This window comes from Nyctereutes procyonoides, unplaced genomic scaffold (genome assembly GCF_905146905.1).
Source record: "Nyctereutes procyonoides isolate TBG_1078 unplaced genomic scaffold, NYPRO_anot_genome, whole genome shotgun sequence".
In the NCBI taxonomy this organism is placed as follows: domain Eukaryota; kingdom Metazoa; phylum Chordata; class Mammalia; order Carnivora; family Canidae; genus Nyctereutes; species Nyctereutes procyonoides.
Genome location: NW_026575158.1, coordinates 1,395,482 through 1,416,138, shown reverse-complemented (window position 1 = coordinate 1,416,138; position 20,657 = coordinate 1,395,482). Strand labels below are relative to the sequence as shown.

The 20,657-nt window shown below is 37.4% G+C and overlaps 1 protein-coding gene across 1 annotated transcript in view; it reads right to left on the bottom strand.

Annotated features, from left to right (window-relative positions):
- The window catches only part of ROBO1 (roundabout guidance receptor 1), a 409,328-nt gene that overhangs the window by 15,331 nt on the left and 373,340 nt on the right, over positions 1-20,657 (bottom strand). The window contains exons 24-27 of the mRNA XM_055313849.1: positions 19,482-19,626; positions 15,517-15,765; positions 4,988-5,394; positions 1,365-1,517 (exon numbers count right to left, since the gene is read on the bottom strand). Of these exons, the coding sequence (XP_055169824.1) occupies positions 1,365-1,517; positions 4,988-5,394; positions 15,517-15,765; positions 19,482-19,626 (954 nt within the window). The remainder of the gene's footprint in view (positions 1-1,364; positions 1,518-4,987; positions 5,395-15,516; positions 15,766-19,481; positions 19,627-20,657) is intronic.

Here is a 20,657-nt window from a genome sequence, read left to right as displayed (position 1 = left end):
GAGGTTTGATGTTTGACCCATTTTTCAGTTAGGAGCACTCTCTTCAAGATAATAAAAACTGATAGGACAGCTATAAAACTTGTAAAATGCCATTGCAGGGTCCCATAAATGTAAAACTGCCGATGGAGTTTGGGGATTTACACCTAGTGTTTGTCCCTTCACAGAAGCAAACATGCACAAAGCCACTGTAATAACCCTTCAAAATCAGATAATATTCTGACAGCTTAGTTTCACTGACAAAAGAGTCCTGGGCAGAAGCCAGGAGGCCCAGGTGCGCTGCGTCATGCCAGTATTTAATGCAGTCTAATATCAGATGGATGCAAGTGAGAGAAAATACTCTGAATAAAGTACAGATAATAGCATGGACAGCCACTCATGGCAAAATTACTTGTGCTCATCATGCTGTGAGCTTTGTATTAAATTTTTCTGTCAAGTGGCAGGAATCACAGGGAGAAGTGCCTCAGAAAACCCTCCTTGTAACCTTGGATAAGGATCTATAATATTAGGCTTTCATATGATAATGGCAAATGATGCCCTTTTTGAAAAATTGCTGACTGGTAATGAAAGTCCTAATCAGATTGTGGTTGGAGAGGACCAGGAGGTGAGGGACAATGTCTGTGACACCCTTCTTCCCCCACCCCTTTAGCAAATTTAGCAAACTTGACAAGATGGGTGAGTCTACGAGAAATTTATCTTACATGAATTTCCAACAAAGCCCTTGGGGTTGTTTACAAAACGAGAAGGTGGCGGTTTAATAAATGCTGGGCCACCTGAGGCACTTTCATTAAAGGCCTTCTCTAGACAACATCACAATGTTTGCATTATTCTCCTGTGCTCCCTTGAGAATACAAGCATTCCCTTTTCAGTGAGAGTCGATATTGTATGTGAAGGCATGAAGGAAGACGATTTGCTTTGCCTTCCGGTGCACAGAATAACTGTAACACCACTACAGTTAGAATGAATATTCAAGCAAATGTATTATCTTCTCTTTGAATGCAAAATTCCAAAAGGAAACAAAAAAAAAGAAGACACTCTGGAAGGTTTATCTGTGAATGGGATGCAGGTGAATTGTCTGTCATTACTTCAACTACAGTAATGTCTATGTGCTTGCAACAACAAAATAACCTTTTAAAAACATTAAAAATATACACTTTTTAGTTTCTTAAATAACCATCTTATTAGAAGTACCGAAGATGCTTGACAAGATATGAAAGTCGATCATTGCTCTAAGTAATAATAGGAGGCTTATTGTTAATGAATTTTTAATGTAATTTCTAATGCCAGTGGATGCACTGTCTTGTCATAGAGCGCCAGGGTAAATAGGCGAGATTCATAGATGTTTTTATGCGTTTCAACGGACTTACCATCTGTGTAGACTTCTCTGCGCAGATGTCCTGGCTGGTGTTTTTGCTTCTTGGCTGGTCTGGCCTTCTGCATTACAGCAGCACTCATGTTGCTGTCTGTAGAGACAGGACTTGTGGGTCGAGGGCACTGGGACGCATGAAAATGTCGGCGGCCTGAGTGAAAATAAAAATTCAGAGCCAAACTCATCAATGAATTTTAATTATAACATTAAATAATTAAAAGAAAACATTAGAACTAGAGGCATCCCTAATTTCCTAAAAATAGCTTTAAATAAACTATTCTAGCAAATAATAGGATTTTTGTCATTCTGCCTGACACACCCACTGGAAAAAAAATGCTGAAAGCTTTTTTCCAGCTCTTTTTCTTTCTTAACCACAGTATTTTTATTCTGTTAAAGTTCTTGACATCACTTGTTAAGGAAAAACAACCCAATTACTTTTGCATCTAACTTCACTAGAATGTTGTTTGTAAACAAAATTACTGGTTAGATTTTTGCACTATATATTCAATATATGTTGTTTTTTCAAGGGAATTGCCAGTCCTTAAGAAATTCAGGCTCTAAAAATGAACAGTACTAACTACGCCTCTTATTTAAATTAAATATATTTTTATGCTATTCTTTGAAGGCAGACACCTAATATCTTAATATATGCTGAGGCATTTACTCTTCAGGAGGCCTGAAAGCTAGCTAACATATTTAGACCCGTCCACAATTACTTCTACCCCTTTCCTTTCACTAGATGTTTACTTGCTAATTCTGGTTAAAGAGACGCCTCCAGAGACTTCTACCTTTTTTGGTGGTAGCAGAGGAAATTTGGGTTTTTCATTTTGGAGGGACGATATTTGCAGGTACCAGTGATAACTGACTGAGCTAATTAGACACGGTACATCTCAGAGCTCTCCAATTTTCTGGCTGTCTTACAGACATGTTGTATTACAAGGGCACAAAATACTTAACATAATGTCAAGGGAATTCTTGACCCTTTACTTGACTTTCATTATTTTGGTTTCTAGAAATTCCAGATACACAAAGCTGGAACTTTTGGTTGTACTGTTAGAAACTTCCAACAGAACTACACAACATGTCTTTTGGCTATAAACAGGAGAAGACGTATACGGTGGAATCAACATATTCAAAAATGCTAACTGAAGCATATTAAATAATATACATTAACACGGCCAAGTGAGAAGCAATTTGACTGGATTATTCATTCATATTAACTTCAAGTCGTATGATCAGCAGCACCCTTTCTCGAGAAGAACATTTTAATAGGCAGAGGCCAATGCGTGTTTAGTTTGTTATAATTATGAGCCAAACGAAAACGAGAAATGCCATTAAATTACAATACAATAAAATATTAAACCAAACTCTCCTTAGCCATGATGGAGACTAATACAATTAAAGTTACATATCCATGAAAAGAGAGAATGAGGGTTGAGACTGAGAACATTATTCATTCTATTATGTAATGCCAACTACCGTTCATATACCCTGAGGCATAAGGTCGTTTACAGATGAATTTTCAACATTATTTCTATGTTTTGTTGATTTAATGAACTGAAACACACCCTTAATGTAACCTAAAAGCAGTAGTTTGAGATGCTTAATTTCACTTTCTTATTTTTTTGATGATTAAAAAATAAGGAGAAATTAAAGCTATGTACACAGTTGGACATTGTTAAGAAAGGTACGTTTGGATGGTTATTTTGTTACATTCAGTAGCTACTGAGGGGAAAAAAAGGAATTTGGTTGAATTTCATTAAATATCGGCCTAGCCAAAATAAATATTTGTTCTACAATAAAAGGTCGTGGGGTATTAGACTTCTTTTTTCCTATAAAGTGTTCTTGATAAATAACATACAGAAATAACCTTATTTTCTCTGAATACATTCTACAAATGATAAAAAAATAATAACCAATCCAGGATCTGAAGAGAATAGGGAAAAGTACCAATGTGATGGTTATTAAACTAAGAAAAATAAAACACCAAAACAAGATAACAACTACTGATATGTTGTGATAGTCGTTAATTTCTCAGAAATACATGTTTTGTTGGCCACATTATTTTACTCTACTATATGTATTCTTTTGGTTATCAGAAATACACACATACACACAATGTGTATATGAATGTATGATATGTATACACGTGTATATATTCCATCCCACAGAAATCAATGTCATGTTGACTTATATTGTTTCCTTTTTCATACTATTTACTCTTTAACAAGGTTGGGAATAGGCGATAAATAAAAATGGGTTCAAACATAAGAGCAGAGGAGTGCCTGGGTGGCTCAGTAGGTTGACTGCCTTGGGCTTGGGTTGTGATCCTGGGATCAAATCCCGCATCCTCAGTGGGGAGCCTGTTTCTCCCTCTGCTCCTCCCGCCACATATGCTCTCTCTCAAATAAATAAATGAAATCTTTAAAAAAAAAAAACCCGGGATCCCTGGGTGGCGCAGTGGTTTGGCGCCTGCCTGTGGCTCAGGGCGTTATCCTGGAGACCCGGGATCAAATCCCATATCAGGCTCCCGGTGCATGGAGCCTGCTTCTCCCTCTGCCTGTGTCTCTGCCTCTCTCTCTCTCTCTCTCTCTCTCTGTGACTATCATAAATAAATAAATTTAAAAAAAAATTAAAAAAAAAAAACGTCAGAAGTTTGTTAAAAAAATAAATAAATAAATAAATAAATAAAAAGAAAAACCCCAAAACATAAGAATAGATGTATGAAAACAGGGTATTGGTAATGAAAAGGGAAAATGAAAAAAATATATATGCATTTTCAAATTATTAGATTAAAAATGTTTACTTTAAATATGAGGCATCTATGCTTGAAAATGTATGCATATTACACACATCTTTCTATCTTCCTAATTAAATTAATATTTTCATTGAGAGGGCATGAAGAAAATGGGGGTTAAGGAGAAATAGCTCATTTTCCAATGGTTGAGTATTGGAATATTTATTTCTCTTAGAGAATTTTTTTCTTTTTTTTTTTTTTCTTAGAGAATTTCTAATTAAATAGGATAAGAAAACTATCACAGGGATCCCTGGGTGGCGCAGCGGTTTGGCGCCTGCCTTTGGCCCAGGGCGCGATCCTGGAGACCCGGGATCTAATCCCATATTGGGCTCCCGGTGCATGGAGCCTGCTTCTCTCTCTGCCTATGTCTCTTCCTCTCTCTCTCTGTGACTATCATAAATAAATAAATTAAAAAAAATTAAAAAAAAAGAAAACTATCACAATGAATTTTATCTTGGTTACTTTCTATGCCTTAAAAAATCATATAACACAAACCTCACTGGACTATAGGCATACCTAAAGAAACTGTACTCATATCTGCTATAACTTTCGTAAAAAAACGAAGACTTCCCAAGGAGGCTTCACTCACATCACACAGGATTTATTAACTAAAAATAAACTAGAAGATTTGAAAAGCCATGTCCAGAAAAAGGGAATAACTACACTATGTCATATGCTTGGACTCTGGATTCCTCAGGCAGCAATAGAAGACAGTTAATAATAGCTGCATTTCACCCTGGACAAGAGATCCGAGGTGATAATCATCAACTGATATATACACATGGAGTCTTCTTTTCCAGCTTGGCAACAAGTACACAACTTACCAGCAGCATCCTGCATCTGACGACGTGCCACTTTAAGACCAGCATATTCTGCAGCTGCTGCCACTGCCTGGGCAAAATCAGCATCGGTGAAGAAGGAGCCATCAGAAGAGCTCACACTGGAGCGTCCACTGGAAATGTTGTCCTCCTCTGAGGCTGAGCCCCAGCCATTGATCATGGACCCAGTGACAGAGCTTTCAAGGTCCCCCACACTGGAGGCAGGGGTCTGCTCAAGGCCACGTAACAAAAGCCGTCTGGTCTGCATCTTGGCCACTTCCATGTCTGCTTCATCTTCTTCCTCTTCTGGCGCATCTGTATCCATATCTGAGACAAGAGGTCCTGAAATGTAGCCATAGGTATGTGGTGGGGAAATCGGTCTTGGTGGTGGAGGAGGACTCACAGGCTGCCGTCTGCAGGAAGATGGATCAACAGGTTTGGCTCAGCTCATTAGTAGGACACATATAAAATGCGTTAACCAAGAAATTCATGAATACACTGATTTGATCTTTGCCTCTGTGCAGCTAATTTAACCAAGCTGGGCTTAGCTACCTATAAGTCTCCTTATGTTTTATCATTTGGATTATATTCAATTAAAAAAGGAGAAGTAATATATACTTTGGAAACATATGCCTATGTACTGTCTTAAAGCTTACTGAATATGAACAATAGATTATTATTATCAAAGACAACAGATACCAGTTCTGGAACAGATGCTCCATAAACACTTTTTTTTCCTCTTTATGTCATTTCCACCCTTCCCATTCCAAGAAAATGGACTCATTCATGGTGACTACAGAGAGCAGAATTTCATAAGATGGAATAATGATATATTCAGCATATGACACAGTTTCCTTTGGATTTTATTCTATTAAAATAAAAGGCTATGGGAGTCAAGCATTTTTTCTCTGAATTATTCCCCAAAGGTTATTAGCTATTTCGAAGCCTATCACTTTTACTATTATCCCACCTATCTGTTAAATAAAATGCTTACAGGTATTTTCCTGGTTATCTTGAAATTAATTAAGGACCACAGCTGAGGACAATGTGAGTCGTATTCTGCAGTGGAAGTTCACAGTTACCATTAACTACTTCCAATTATCTCTCTACAGATCTAGAGGATTACAAGGGCCAACAGCAGTCCTACTACTGTCTGACACTGTAACCCACAGTGAGTATAAGATGACGAAGAGAGTGTTTTGACTTCCGTGTAAAATGAGGTTTGTGGAAAGAAGTTATTCCCATGGTGGGAGAATGCCAAGAGCATTTTCCTATTTTAGGAAAGTGTCTGACAAAAAGGAAGACATACAGTGATTTCTAATTGAAGGACTGCTCCGTCAGTGACCTGATCAACAGTCCCAATGCCTCTCTAAGCAAGATTAAAGAGATGATATAGGAGGAATGTCATTTGGAAGAGTCCTAACAACACCTCTTGAAATTCCGTGCCTTTGAGACGTAAGGAGGATAGATTCTACACAAGCCTGCCAACCTGAGGGCAGCACTAGATGGTAGTGAGATCGGGTTCTGGTGTCAGCTGGTCACCTCCATGGTTTAGGAGGCTAGGAAAAGCTACAGCATGAATGCCATTGACTGGTAATCTACCTGAAGATGTGGTTAAATTGTTCAAGGACTATGAATGCTTAGAGATGCTGCCCAGGACTGACTGCCAGCCCATCTCCCTCACCATCCTTATAATACTCACAGAGCAACATGAGACAGAAGAGTCATTGAGGCTCCCCAAGGAGAAGCCTGGATCCCATCTAGCTTGCCATGCCTTAGCACTTAGGAAAATGCACCCGGAAGAGGGAAAAGGACAAAAGTGGTTAAGAGCAGGGAATGCCCTCTTACTTCATGCCACCATAGCCACAGGCAGGGACAATCTGCAAAGGATGTCCGGAAGTACACTATTTTAGTTTTAAAATGAAAAGAATTGGAATTTATGAAACAAAACAAGCAATTAAAGGGGGAAAAAAGTTTCAAAAAGAAAAAGACAACTATAGAGAACAAACTAATGGTTACCAGTGAGGAGGTGAGGGGAGGATGGGTGATGGGGATTAAGGAGTGCACTTGTGATGAGCACCAGGTGTTGAGTCACTATATTGTACATCCAAAACTCATATTGCACTGTATGTTAACTATATTGGAATTAGAATAAAAAATTATTAGGATTGAGCCTTAAATTAAAAGAAAGCATACAAACACAACCATAGAGAATCTGGTCAAAATCTAACTAAGGGACCTGCCATAGAGAAGAGGGAAGTTCGATATAGCAATAGAGTTTTGAGGGTGAGATGCCAGTGGCTCAAAGAAAGAAGTTTTGTGCTTTTTAATTCAGCGAATTGAGACCTTTCCATAAACACATTTTGTTAACACAAATGGAAAGCATTAAAAATAAATGATTATTAAAATGCTATAACTAATTTATTGCGCACCTACTTTGTAATTAAGTATATTTTACAATGTGAAAACTCATTTGATTCTTACAGCAGCTTTCCAAAGTACTGCTTGTATTATCATTCTGCAGATGAAGATACTGAAATTCAGAGAAATTAAGGACCCTGACAAAGTTGCCACAACTAGTAGGTATCAAATGTAGAATTTATTTATTTATTTATTCATTCATTCATTCATTCATGAGAGAGAGAGACAGAGACACAGGCAGAGGCAGAAGTAGGCTCTATGCAGGGAGTCTGATGTGGGACTCCATCCCAGAACTCCAGGATCACTCCCTGGGCTGAAGGCAGCGCTAAACTGCTGAGCGACCTGGGCTGCCCACAAATGTAGAATTTAATCACACATTTCATTTCCCAGGTCATGACCTTTCTTCTAGGAATGGTGTTATTACATACACACATGCACATACTCACATATATACATACTCACATATATACGTGTACACACGCATAAAACGTACTGTAATAATTTATACACATACATACATATATATACCCACAGTTCTTTAATATAACATGCTATTTTTTATTTCTGGATGTTTTCTAATGTGTCTGTGTGTGGCAAAAGAAGAAATATGAAGAATATGCCAAAGCTGAAGTTATTTAAGAGATTAAAATGCAAAATTGTTTCAATATGGAGTGTGTAATACACATAGGAGGAAAACCTTTGTTTAATTTGGACTGCAATAAAATACCACACTTAAAAGTCAATTTATAGTCTTTGTCAGCAGGCACACCCAAAATACCACAAGGAACTTCTTTTTTTAAGCACACGTAAGACTTTCTACCACAAAGGGGACTATTCTGACCATCAATAAAGGGATGTAGAGCAGCCAACTTCACTATGAAAGGAAGCCAGCATTGTTGTATTTGGATAATTCACGTTCTGTAGAACAAAACATCTTCATGTTAAACAAGGACTGGCTTTTAACTATCACCCTGTGCAAATGCTGAGGAAAGAGAGAAAAATTATTCAAACCATCTGTAAATAAGGCTAGCCCAGGGAATGTGTGATAAACATGTACAGTTTGAAATATGTAATATATTCTATTTGAAAACAAAAAGCTATTTCAAGATGCTGCACTCAAGTGGGACTTGCCACAAACGAACCTCAACCCTCTAGATTTTTCTCCCTGAGGGGTTTCAACATCTTCTGAAATAATGTACAAGTATACAACTGCAAATCACAACACTCTAGGCTCCTGCAAAAATGATGTCTTCATAAACACATTCAAGAGAAGACAGGAACAATGCCATTAATTTACGAAAGCAGGTATTTGTATGGTTCACCACATACCATTTGCCAGACAAAAGACAAAGGGGAACAATGTATACCTTAGAGATTTTTTCTGAAACCGGTATAGCTTCAGTACTCTGTATACTTAACCATCATCTGGTTTGTAAACAGACAAGATATTTCATTTTCCTTGCTTTTTACTGTCTTTTCTTTCCAAGTGTACCATATTCAGTTTGTCTGTATTTATAAAACATCAGTTAATTTCCTATCCCATACATGAAAATTACTTTTACTTTTCAAGAAGTTTTTGCTAAATGTCAACTGTAGGAAACTCAATAGTACCAGACACTTTTTGAAACAATATATGCAAATAGGTTTAATTATATCATTTTCACAGTTATTGTTCAAAGAGAAGAAGGATTCCTGTTACATTGGTCACCTAGTTTATCTAGTTTTAAACAAAAAGAATATCTAGAAGCTCATTAGAAAGCCCAAACTTCAATATCCGTACTAAAGCAAGTCTAAAATGTTTAATATTGCAGATATATAATGGTTTTAGCTCAGAATTTTCTTATTAATATAAACCACAGTGTTTATTTATGCCCTTAATTAGTAAACACAACAGTAAAAAAAGTATTCATTTTTTACACATTTACTCTGCCCCTATTATGGTGAGATAGCTAGGCTCTGAGACCAAAGGATCACAAGCAAAAATGAGCTTGAGGAATGCTTTATACTTAAAGTCATAAACGGATTTTATTTGAAGGCACACATAATAAAGCTAAATATGTATCAGGCCATGGCAGAGTATATTTTGCAAAGATGTCCATGATAACATCTCCCATCCCAAAGCTCTTCTGGGATAAAAACTTGCCACTCTCCCATCTAGAGAGGGAGTTTAGTTTTATATGAATCTCAGTGGACCCTGTGACTGCTCTGACCAACAGAATGTGGCTAAAAGGTCACTGTGTCAGTTCTGAGTTGTAGCTCTTAACTGGCCTAGAAACTTCCTCTTACTGTCTTCCTGGAAACCTACTGCCATGTAAGAAGTGCCACTACCCTATAATCCCCATGTTATGAGAAACCTGGGCATTGAAGAGACCCTAGAGGAGGACACTTGATGTGGAGACAGAGAAGCCACAGAGTATTGAGATATTAGACACATGAGTAAAGAAACTAATGTGAGAGTAAATCTTCCAAATGAACTAAACTAGATGTGGGTCAGAGATTAACTGCCCAGGTGAATCCTTTTCGAAATCTTCATGGAATTGTGAATAAAAGAAAATGGTTGTTTTAGGTAACTGTTTAAAGTAGTTTGTTGGGGGACGCCTGGGTGGCTCAGTGGTTGAGCGCTTGCCTTCAACCCAGGGAGTGATCCTGGAGACCCGGGATCGAGTCCCACATCGGGCTCCCTACATGGACCCTGCTTCTCCCTCTGCCTGTGCCTCTACCTCTCTCTGTGTATATCTCTCATGAATAAATAAATAAAATCTTAAAAAAAAATAAAGTAGTTTGTTGGGCAGCCATAGAAAGAGGAGATCAAGTATGACGTTAGAAATTTAGTTAAATAAAATAGATTTGTTCCTTGCCTGAAGGGACTTATATAATCCAGTAAAGGAGACAAACAATCAAGTGTGCAATGATAATGCAGTATCCATAAACGAGGATGTCTAAGGTGTTAATAGGAAGACATAGAATTGGCACCTATCTCAGAATTGGGACATCAGAAAAAGATTCTACAGAGAGTATCTATCATTTCACCTTGGTCCTCAAAGATACACAAGTGTTAGTTCCAAAAAAAGAGAGGGGATAATGGTGTTCCAGGAAAATAGGATGGCATGGGGAAAAGATCTCAAGGTGGGTGATCAAGTATCCATTCCAGGAACTGGAAGAAATGTAGACTGAAAGCACCATGAACAGAAAGAGGTGAATGGCAATGAATAAGGATGGGAAGGCATGCAGGGGTCAGATCACAAAGGGCCTTGATTGCTACATTAAGGAATCTTGCCTTTATTCTAAGGGAAATGGGAAGCCATTGAGAGATTTTAAGCAAGGGAGAGCCTTGATCAGTGTTGCATTTTAGGAAAAATGCCTCTGCACAGTCTGTAGCAGGAAGATTAGATTGAAGAAGGGGCAAGGCTAAAGGCAACCAGACCACTTATGGACCATTACAGTAATACAGGCAAGAGAGAATGGCTGTCGGAAGTAGGAAAGTGCCTTTATGGCTGGAGATACGTGTATTGTTCTGAGTGATATTTAAGCAGCTGAAATCTACAGAAACGAGTACTTGGATATAAGAGTCTGACGCTCCGAATGAAATCTGTAGAGAAATAGCCATCTATCTTTAATGAGTACATCATTAGGGGCATGGCAGGATGATGAGAAACAGAAGCCATTGCTGATGGGTCAGGCATCTGAATAGGTCAAAAGGCTTCACTGAAAGACTTAACTAGAGATAAGAATTACAGCATTGTATATAGTATCAAGAATGTAGACATAATTTAAATGCCCAACATTAAGAAATTAAGTGAATCACAATATATTTTTGTTCAACACAAATATCTAAATAAAAAGTTACTGACATGGAAAAATACACAGTTCAGTGGAAAGAGTAGCTTATAATTTATTGGTATATCACAAATTCAAAGCAATGTGAGCATATACTGAAAAGATCCTTACTGAGGTCTTAACAGTGACTATTTCTGACTACAGGGATCATTGGTACTTTTGAACTTTTATTTTGTTTATCTGTATTTTCAAATATTTTTTTTAGTGAACATGTAGGATATACCTTCATCATAAAAGAACAATAATAGTTTTTTGTTGTTATTTAAGGAACTTCATTTACTTCTTATAAGTGTCCAGTGTTATTTCCAGCAACAATCCTGGAAATAAATTTCTAGTACCTTCATAGGCTGAAAATCATCATTTCAAAAAAGGCTGTATATAATTAAACAGGATTTTAAGGACAGGTAACCAGAGCATTTGCCAATTATACGCATTCATTTTGAGTTCATATAAGTATTCACTCCCCTAAAACAGCAGGGGTGTCTTAATTCTGTGGTATCCAATTCCTTTCATCAAACACTTATTGAGGTAAGCTTTGTGCAACCTCAATGACATGAGTAAGATGTGAGCTCTGCCCTCAAAGAGCTTTTAATTCAAAGAGACATACCAATAGCAAACATTAATACAACATGAGAACTGATTAGAGTGCTTAGCAGAGCTGTGAAGAGACCATTGTGAAGAGAAAAGGAAATAATTGGTAGAATTTTGCCAGGCAATCGAAAGAGACTTTCACAGAGGGAGTGCATTTTAACAGGGCCTGGAAGGATGAGAAGCACTTGCCCCGGCAATCAAAGAAACAGCATGTTGTTAACACACATGTTCCTAAGGAGGACACAGAAAATGTGGTGGAAGGCCATGAGAGGCTAGAGTGTCCTGCGCCCCCATGCCAGTTCCAGAGCAGCCCTCCCTGGGCCAGGAAGTGGCAGTACTGACCAGATGTTGGTGAATTTAAGGCCAAGTCAGGGAATTTCAAACAAAGTAATTAGAAAAGAAGGTGTATGCAGAGACTGGAAGGGAAGAGGTAATTAAAGTGGGAGGGACCATGAAAGGCCTCAACCACTGGGCTGAATGGCAGGACCTGACTCTGTATGAAGGGGAGCATTTCCAAACTCGTGTGTCAAGAAAGATAATGTGAAGGGTGGGCAGGAAGGGGGAAACAGAAGAAAAGTGGAGATCAGTTCAAGGATGACAGAATGGCAAGGGCTAGGGATGGAGGGCCTGCCTTTGCAGCTATAGGAATGGAAACAAAGGACCCAGAACAAAAGATCTGTTGAAGTCAGAAATGAAGGGATTGTGAATAATTGAATTTGGGGAATGGAAGGAAGATAGCAGAAGAAATCAAGCAATTGGATAATTCAGCTGATTGTAAGATGACTTTTTAAGATGATTTTTGGCTATCTGATTTTATTATATATTTTTAAAATATTTTATTTATTCATTTACAAAAGAGAGAGGGAAAGAGAGTGAGAGTGAGAACACAAGCAGGTAGAGGGACAAGCAGACTCCCCACTGAGTGCCCCACCACCACCTGGGGCTTGATTCCAGGACCTTGAAATCATACCCTGTGCTAAAGTCAGATGCTTAACCAATTGAGCCATCCAGGCACCCTGGCTATTTTATTTTTAATATATTGTTCAAATAAATAAGGATTAAGGATTCTAAACATGATAGCCAACACAAGGGGAAATGAAACAGGTTTGAAAGGTCAAGGGCAAAGACGAAGAATCTGGTTTTGAACAAGTGTAGTATGCGAAGGTCAAGTGATAATACTGTGGTGCTCAGGAAAAAGGGTGAGCTGGCTAAATAATTTTTTTTAAGATTTATTATTATTTTTTATTCATAAGAGACACGGGGGGGGGGGCAGAGACACAGGCAGAGGGAGAAGCAGGCTCCATGCAGGAAGCCCAATGCAGGACTCAATCCGGATTCCAGGTCATGCCCTGGGCTGAAGGCAGATGCTTAAACGCTGAGCCACCCAGGCATCCCTAGCTAAATAAATTCGAAATCCATCAGGATATAAGTAATTGTCAAATTAAACAGTGGGGTGAGGGCATAAAGGTGAGGAGAAAAAAAAAAGTAAGGAGAGTAGGAAATCGTATATGTTGAATATTTACCCTACTTCAGATACTTTACGTACATTATCTCATTTTTTTCATACATTATCTCATTTTATTCCCACAACAACTTATAAAATTGCCAACACTGCAGAAAGCTTACATATGAAAAAGATGGACAAATCTTTAGATTGATCATTAGGAGGTTATTTTCAGTAGACTAATGGAAGCAAAATGGTATGGGTCAGAATGCAGTGGGGCTGAAGCACGAATGGGAATTAGTAAGGGAGAGTTGATTAAACAGCCCTGAGGACTAGGGGAGAAGGGGGCCATGATAACTAGAATGGGGGGCTAAGAAAGGGGAACTTTATAAGCAGTGGGATTAATAGTGAAGAGAGAGAAGAATGGAATGAGGAGGAAAAGGCTGGAAAGTCAGGATAGATAAAGGTGAATTTATTTTGATTGATTTGAGGAAGGTGGAAAGGATGACCTGAGGAACACAGAAGAAAGGGTCTGCCAGAAAGAAGACACTATGTACCACTTTTTAAAAAAGATTTTATTTATTTATTTATGAGAGCCACACAGAGAGAGGCAGGCAGAGACACAGGCAGAGGGAGAGGTAGGTTCCCCACAGGGAGCCTGATGCAGAACTCAATCCCAGGACCCCGGTATCGTAACCTGAGCCAAAGGCAGACGCTCAATCACTGAGCCGCCCAGATGCCCCACAGTGTACCACTTATAATATAGAGGGGAATGGTGGGGAAACAGGTAATGAGAGACAATGAAGGGAGAATGCTGACTTATTTCAGGAATAAGAGACTATTATCTATTATCCTTTCATTTGCTGCAAATAAGAGCCATAGAGATGGTCTGTGATCTTTTTTTTTTTTTTTTTTTGAGATGGTCTGTGATCTTAATAGGGAAAAGAAGAAGATGTCTTATTTTTCTCAGTCTCCATGAACTTTCATGGGTTAACACTCTTAGAGATAAATATATGGCAGGGGCACCTGGGTGGCTCAGTTGGTTGAGTGTCTGCCTTCAGCTCAGGTCATGATCCCAGGGTCCTGGGATCAAGCCCTGCATCGGGCTCTCTGCTTAGTGGGGAGCCTGTTTCTCCCTCTCCCTCTACAGCTTCCTCTGCTTGTGTGCTTTCTTTCTCTCTGTTAAATGTATAAATACAATCTTTTAAAAAAAAAAAGATAAATGTATTGCACTCCAAATTCTCCCTCGTCCCACAGAATAAGGCTTAACTACCTCCTTCATTTTAAAGAGTATATGATTTGAATTTGATAAGGACCTCTTACTGATAGAATAATTAATAAACATTGCAAGTTCTATTTTAATCTACAGGATTCAAGCAGTATAAATCAGAATATGTTATTCATTCAAGAAAGTTGAAGGATAATCTTCCGAGATAAATAACATACTTGGTTTCAAATGATATTAAGAATACAGAAAGTTTTTTATATGTATATATGTGAAATATAATCTGTCAGTGGTAATGAAATAGTACAAACAAAATCATCAACAATGAGAGAGGAGCTAACATGAGGCAAAAACAGCTTTTATGTGGTAGAAATGACAAGTGAAGTATTTATTTGTACATAACAAAAATGTATTGGCTGGCAATACTCAATTTTTGGTTACACACACACACACACACACACACACACACACATTATTTAGTAAACTGGATGAAAGAACTCTGACCTAATATCTCAACCAAAATTAAGGTACCTGAGATCAAAGTGAAATAAATATGCCAAACTCATTCTTTTGCAACATAACAGCTATGGGAAGAAATCATACTGCAGACTTAATTTAAAAAGACAGGAGAAAATCTATTTTCCACAGACCAAAGCAGTGACTTACCTACACATAAGGAAAACTAAAATGCAAAAACAAGGTGTCATCAATAAAATGTTACAGGAGTAGCAATTCATATACTTACTACATGATCTCCATGTGTTTATGAATGCAATTATCATAAGTGGGTGAGTATTAATGCACATTATTTTATGGTTGCAAGTTCACTGGGATCAATTAATCTAATGTTCTGGTCAACAGTATTACTTGATATGTTAATTACTGAGGCTTACTGCATGATGATACTGGAAAAAAGGCTACGTGACATGAAAATTAGCTCATATAATAGCATTCTACAAATGCCACTTAAGAGTGGAAATTATCTCATTTGTCAGCAAAAGGCTAGTGACAATGTACCTCCTATCGGGTTGGTGCTGCATGTGGCCAATCTCCTCCGGGCAGTCCTGCAACATGGGCTGGAGTTCTTCTTGTGGGGAGGGGGTCAGAGTAGCAGTGGACTGATGGCTATAAGACACAGCAGCTGGAGAAGAAGCTGCTCCCCGCACAGGGGGAGTGGGGCCTCGCTCATCTTCCTCCTCTTCTAGTTCATTCTGTTGCAAATACATCCTTGCTGGGGGCACGGGACATGGCATTTCTTGGTCATAGCTAAAACAAATTATAAGCACACTTCAATTTACTTCAGGTTATTCAAAGAAACTAGTTGTCTAGTTCATGGAGTATCAGCTTTGAATGGTTTTCTTAATCTGAATTTTCTAAGCCACGTTTAGGCGGTATCATTAAAAAAATAGCTCACTATCACAAAGGCTTGTGAGCACTAGATGTAGTATTTTTTCTCTGAGTTATTACATTAGCATATTGTAGGCTCTGAGAAGTCATGCAATAAAGAAATCTGTTTAATGCAGTTTAACTTAGTACTTCCTACATGTGTTATATATAGTCTGCTCATGATTTGCAGCTCTAACAGCAGGACCACTTATTATAAGAACACTTGTTTATGAGCCTAGTTTTTCTGGTTATGTCAGCTATTGTTTGCTTTGTAGATCTATTTTCATGTGGTCCAAAAATTTTCTACGGTTTAGTATAAAAAAATCAGAATTAAAAGTTAGTAACATTACATAGTTATGCATTCTATTCAACAAAGGGATTAATTTATAACACATTTAACAACATTGATTTGTTGATCTTTTGGCATATATTTTCTTTATGCATGAACAAGTACCTCTTTCTCTGGCCTGATGGATTATTTTTGAAAAATAATAAATTAATAAAACAAATTAGACTATGAATGGAAAAAAAAAAAAAAGACAACGTCTAAAAGACAACGTAGGGATGGTCCTACAGATGACCAGAGATGATATGCTAAACTCCTGAGAAAAATTACTCTTGAAAATCCTTTCTTGAAAATCCACCTTTTCTCTTAAATTATAATAGATCACTATTTCTTTGGTTGAGCACAAAATGAAGCAGTTGGCTTGCATTTAGGATGTTGAATAAAAAACACAATAAATAAAATAGTCAATAAACAATAAAATGCCCCACTACTCCTCTGCTAGAGATGTGTGGAAGCTATAGAAGGATCTGGGAAACATTCATGCCTTTCTCTTTCCTCCCACCACAGGGCAGATGGTTATTGATTTGAATGGCAGTAATTTACTGCACTATATAAACTGTGTTCATGTTACCCCTCTCTTTCCACTCATTCTCCACCTGTCTTGTTCACCTGAATTCAGGAAACTTGACGCTCATATAACATGATTTCTTTGTATCTTCCTTTACTTTATAAATCAGACTACCTCTCTTTGATACTTCTTCTGTTTCCTGTCTCAAAATAACAGCAGTCTGTTCACTCCTCCAAACTAAGAATCTTCTAGTCATCTTGACTTACTCCTCTCTCCTCTCCCTTGAACTCTTCCCTGGTTCATCTCTGTTTCCTCTCTGAAAATCTCTCAAGTCCATCACCTTTCTAAAATCTTTTGTATGTGCTACTGCAATAACCTTTTAACTGATCTTTTTGTCTCCAGTCATTCTACCCCTCTGAATCCTCACATTGCTATCAAAATTACTTTATTGTAATAAGCACTACTCTCAGATCATTCGTTTGCTGCCAAGTAATAAAAAGGCTCTCTAACTGGCTAGAAAAAAAATACAAATACTTAAACAAGACATCCAAGTACCTGTATAATCTGGCTCATACTTGGCTTCCCAGCTTCTCTCCTTCCCTCCCACTGATTCATCCCAGTCCTCTGGGAGGCTACATCTCTGTGTGGTCACAATGTTCATAAAACCCCTCCTCTTGATTGAGGACCATAACATTTGTTAAAGTCAAGAATTAAAGCCAATATATTAAGAAACTTTCATTCTTCCCACTTAGAATCAGTGTCTCCCTTTGGGCCACAGTTGCATCTCCTGTAGGCTTTAAAAAAACTATACCCACTTATTTCCTTTTAATCCCTCTTCTGGCAGGCAAAAATAGCATAAATGTTGTTAAATAGAACCTAGAAAAGGAATTTTTTAAAAAATATAGTCAATTCTCAATTTTTGCAGATTTTATACTTACAAATTCACTTGCTTGCTAAAATTTATTTGTAACCCTAAAGCTAACAGTCGTGAAAAATTTGAGTCACTCTATCTTTTTGTTTGAGCTTTTATATTGTAAACGAGTGTCCTTTCTTCAGACTAACCAGTGCCACACTATTCTCAATTTTTGTCTTTATATTGATAATTTCCCTGTTTAAAGTAACCCCCAAGTGTAGTGCTTTATGGTGATCTAGTGTTTTTAAATGCAAAAAAGGTTATAACATGCCCTAATAGGGGATCCCTGAGTGGCTCAGCAGTTTAGCGCCTGCCTTTGGCCCAGGGCAGGATCCTGGAGTCCCGGGATCGGGATCGGTCAGTGTGGGGCTCCCGGCATGGAGCCTGCTTCTCCCTCTGCCTGTGTCTCTGCCTCTCTCTTTCTCTCTCTCTCTCTATCATGAATGAATAAAAAATAAAAAAAAAATCTTAAAAAAAAAACATGCCCTAATAGACAATATATATACATTAGATAGATCTGCTCGGGAATGACCTATGGCAGGCACTATTAGCTGTGAGTCCAATGTAAATGAATCAACAATACATACACATAAGGTGTCCTGAAACAAAAACACACATAAAACAAGATTATGCATGGATCAGATGACAATAACGTGTGACCAGAGACTTGCTGGAACCTATTCCTGTGTTTCCCTGAGGAGTAATGGCTCAGTATTCACTAATTAAATGCCTGGAAAAACAAAGGTACAGAGCTTTGTTTCCTGGCATACTTGAAACTTATGGAGAATGAAACAATGTCTTTATTTTTACAATAGTCACTAAAAAAAGACTGTATTTTTAGGTGGGATTCCATATTCTTGTTAATTCTCTATGTCAAGTGAGTTCCCCTCCATTGATCATACCAGTGAAGCATCTGTTTTGCTTTGTTAGAAGGTATTATGTTCAGTTCTACAGAATGTGGAGTGAGGGTGTAATACCCTAACTTTCTTATTGCTATCATGTGGTTATTTACACTTTTGAATACGTGTGAGAGACAAGTCAGTGAGTTTAAAGTCCCACAGTTTTCAGTATAGTGTGATAATACCTAAGAACAAACAAAAGGTTTTTTTTAAACATTTTTAAAAATTTTATTTATTTGAGAGAGTGAGCAATAATGACAGAGAGAGAGAGAGAGAGAGAGAGAGAGCGAGCACACGCTGAGGGAAGGGCAAAGGAAAAAGCAGGCTCTCCGCTGAGCAGGGAGCCTGATGTAGGGCTTGATCCCGGACCCTGAGATTATGACCTGAGCCAAAGGCAGACACTTAACTGACTGAGCCACCCAGGTGTCCCCAAACAAAAGTTTTCAAGATACCTTAGCTGTGGTATAAATTCACACATTTGTTTTATGAAAATACAAGAATATGCAACAGAAATTCTGATATTTGTGAATCTAAAATCATATGTATGATTATATATCATGATATATATATATGTGATCTCGTATACATTGATATATTGATGATTATATGTCAATTACATGTAGATAATGTAAAAATATAGGTAAATTGTGTACGTATGTGTTCATGATTCATAATTCTTAGTTCCAAAAGAAGCTTCCAAGGCACAAATTCCTTTTTCTTTCTTTCTTTCTTTCTTTCTTTTTTTTTTTTTTTTTAGCAGTGCTGGGGATGTTTTTTAGTCCTTCTGACAGAGCAATACTGTTTTTTTTTCAGAGACAAATGTTTATAGACCTTAGGAATGTCTCCTCACTTGGTGATCTAGTTTAATAACTATTTAATATGGGTTTAAGGAAACATACTTTCCACTTACATCTGTTATGAAATTCTTACCTTTCATCTACAGAAATATTGTACTCTTCACTATTGCTATGAGGAGGAGGATGCGCTGGGGGAGGAGGAAGCAGGTCTGCCCAGTTCATGCCACCTTGTTTTGGTACTTTGGGTGTCCGTGCCCCTTTCTTGTGCCCTTGACTCCCTTGAAAATAAATAAAATCCAAGTCTCTTATTTCTGGCCTTTAAGATTTTTCTGTTATCCACAGGTGATTTATTTCCTGTAACTATGATTGTATAATTCATATATGCATAAGCAGATAAATACACTTTTCTTCATTAATCTTAACAGAACTTTGTACAATAGAAGATGCAACGTATTGCCCAAGTTTAACTGCAAAATAAATAGTGAAAAAGCAATAAAACCGCAAATGAATTTTATAAGTCATATCATTAATAGTGATCTTCTTACAGCAATTAATTGCATTATGGATTATCACCTAAAACAAATGAGCTGTAGACATATTTTCTGAAGTGCCTTTCTATTATTTAATTGCTGGAACCTAAAATACAATATGATACAGATACGATCTATTAGAGTTTCACTGTTGCATTAAATCACTGAATATATATAATTTGTACTTGTCCATTGAAATGTTTTAGGCACAATGAAATTACTAGTTTTCATCAGAAAGGCAGGTGCAGATGAAAATTATTGCTGGAAGAACTAATATAACTAACAACAAAAGAAGCAGAGAAATTATTTTTTAAAAGGGATAGAAGTGTTTTTAATCCCAGTTTCTACAAAATTATGGCTTATTGTAAAATGATGTTGCTTGAACATTTTTTGTAGTTGGAAATAACCCAATTATTCAAGCGCCATAATGTTCGGATTTAGATTTGGCATATTCTTTAAACATAGGTAACTGCACATTTTAGGGTAGTCATTTTTAAATAATTTGGGGTCAAAAGATATTTGGGGATAAAATAACCTTTATTGCCCTCCTCCAATATGATACATTTTAGATTCTTATGGAAATTATAGGTCTTTTTATTTTTAACCTCTCTGAAACAGCTCCAAAGTACATGGTGCATGAAACAGGTCTTGGTATATTCAATGTCCCTTTATTTATTCATTTTTTAAGGCACTTATGAATTCTCAGCCCAATCCCAGTGTTTGTTAAGCCAAATGTTCTTGAACTGGTATGTTACTACACCAAACATGGGCCAAGGAAC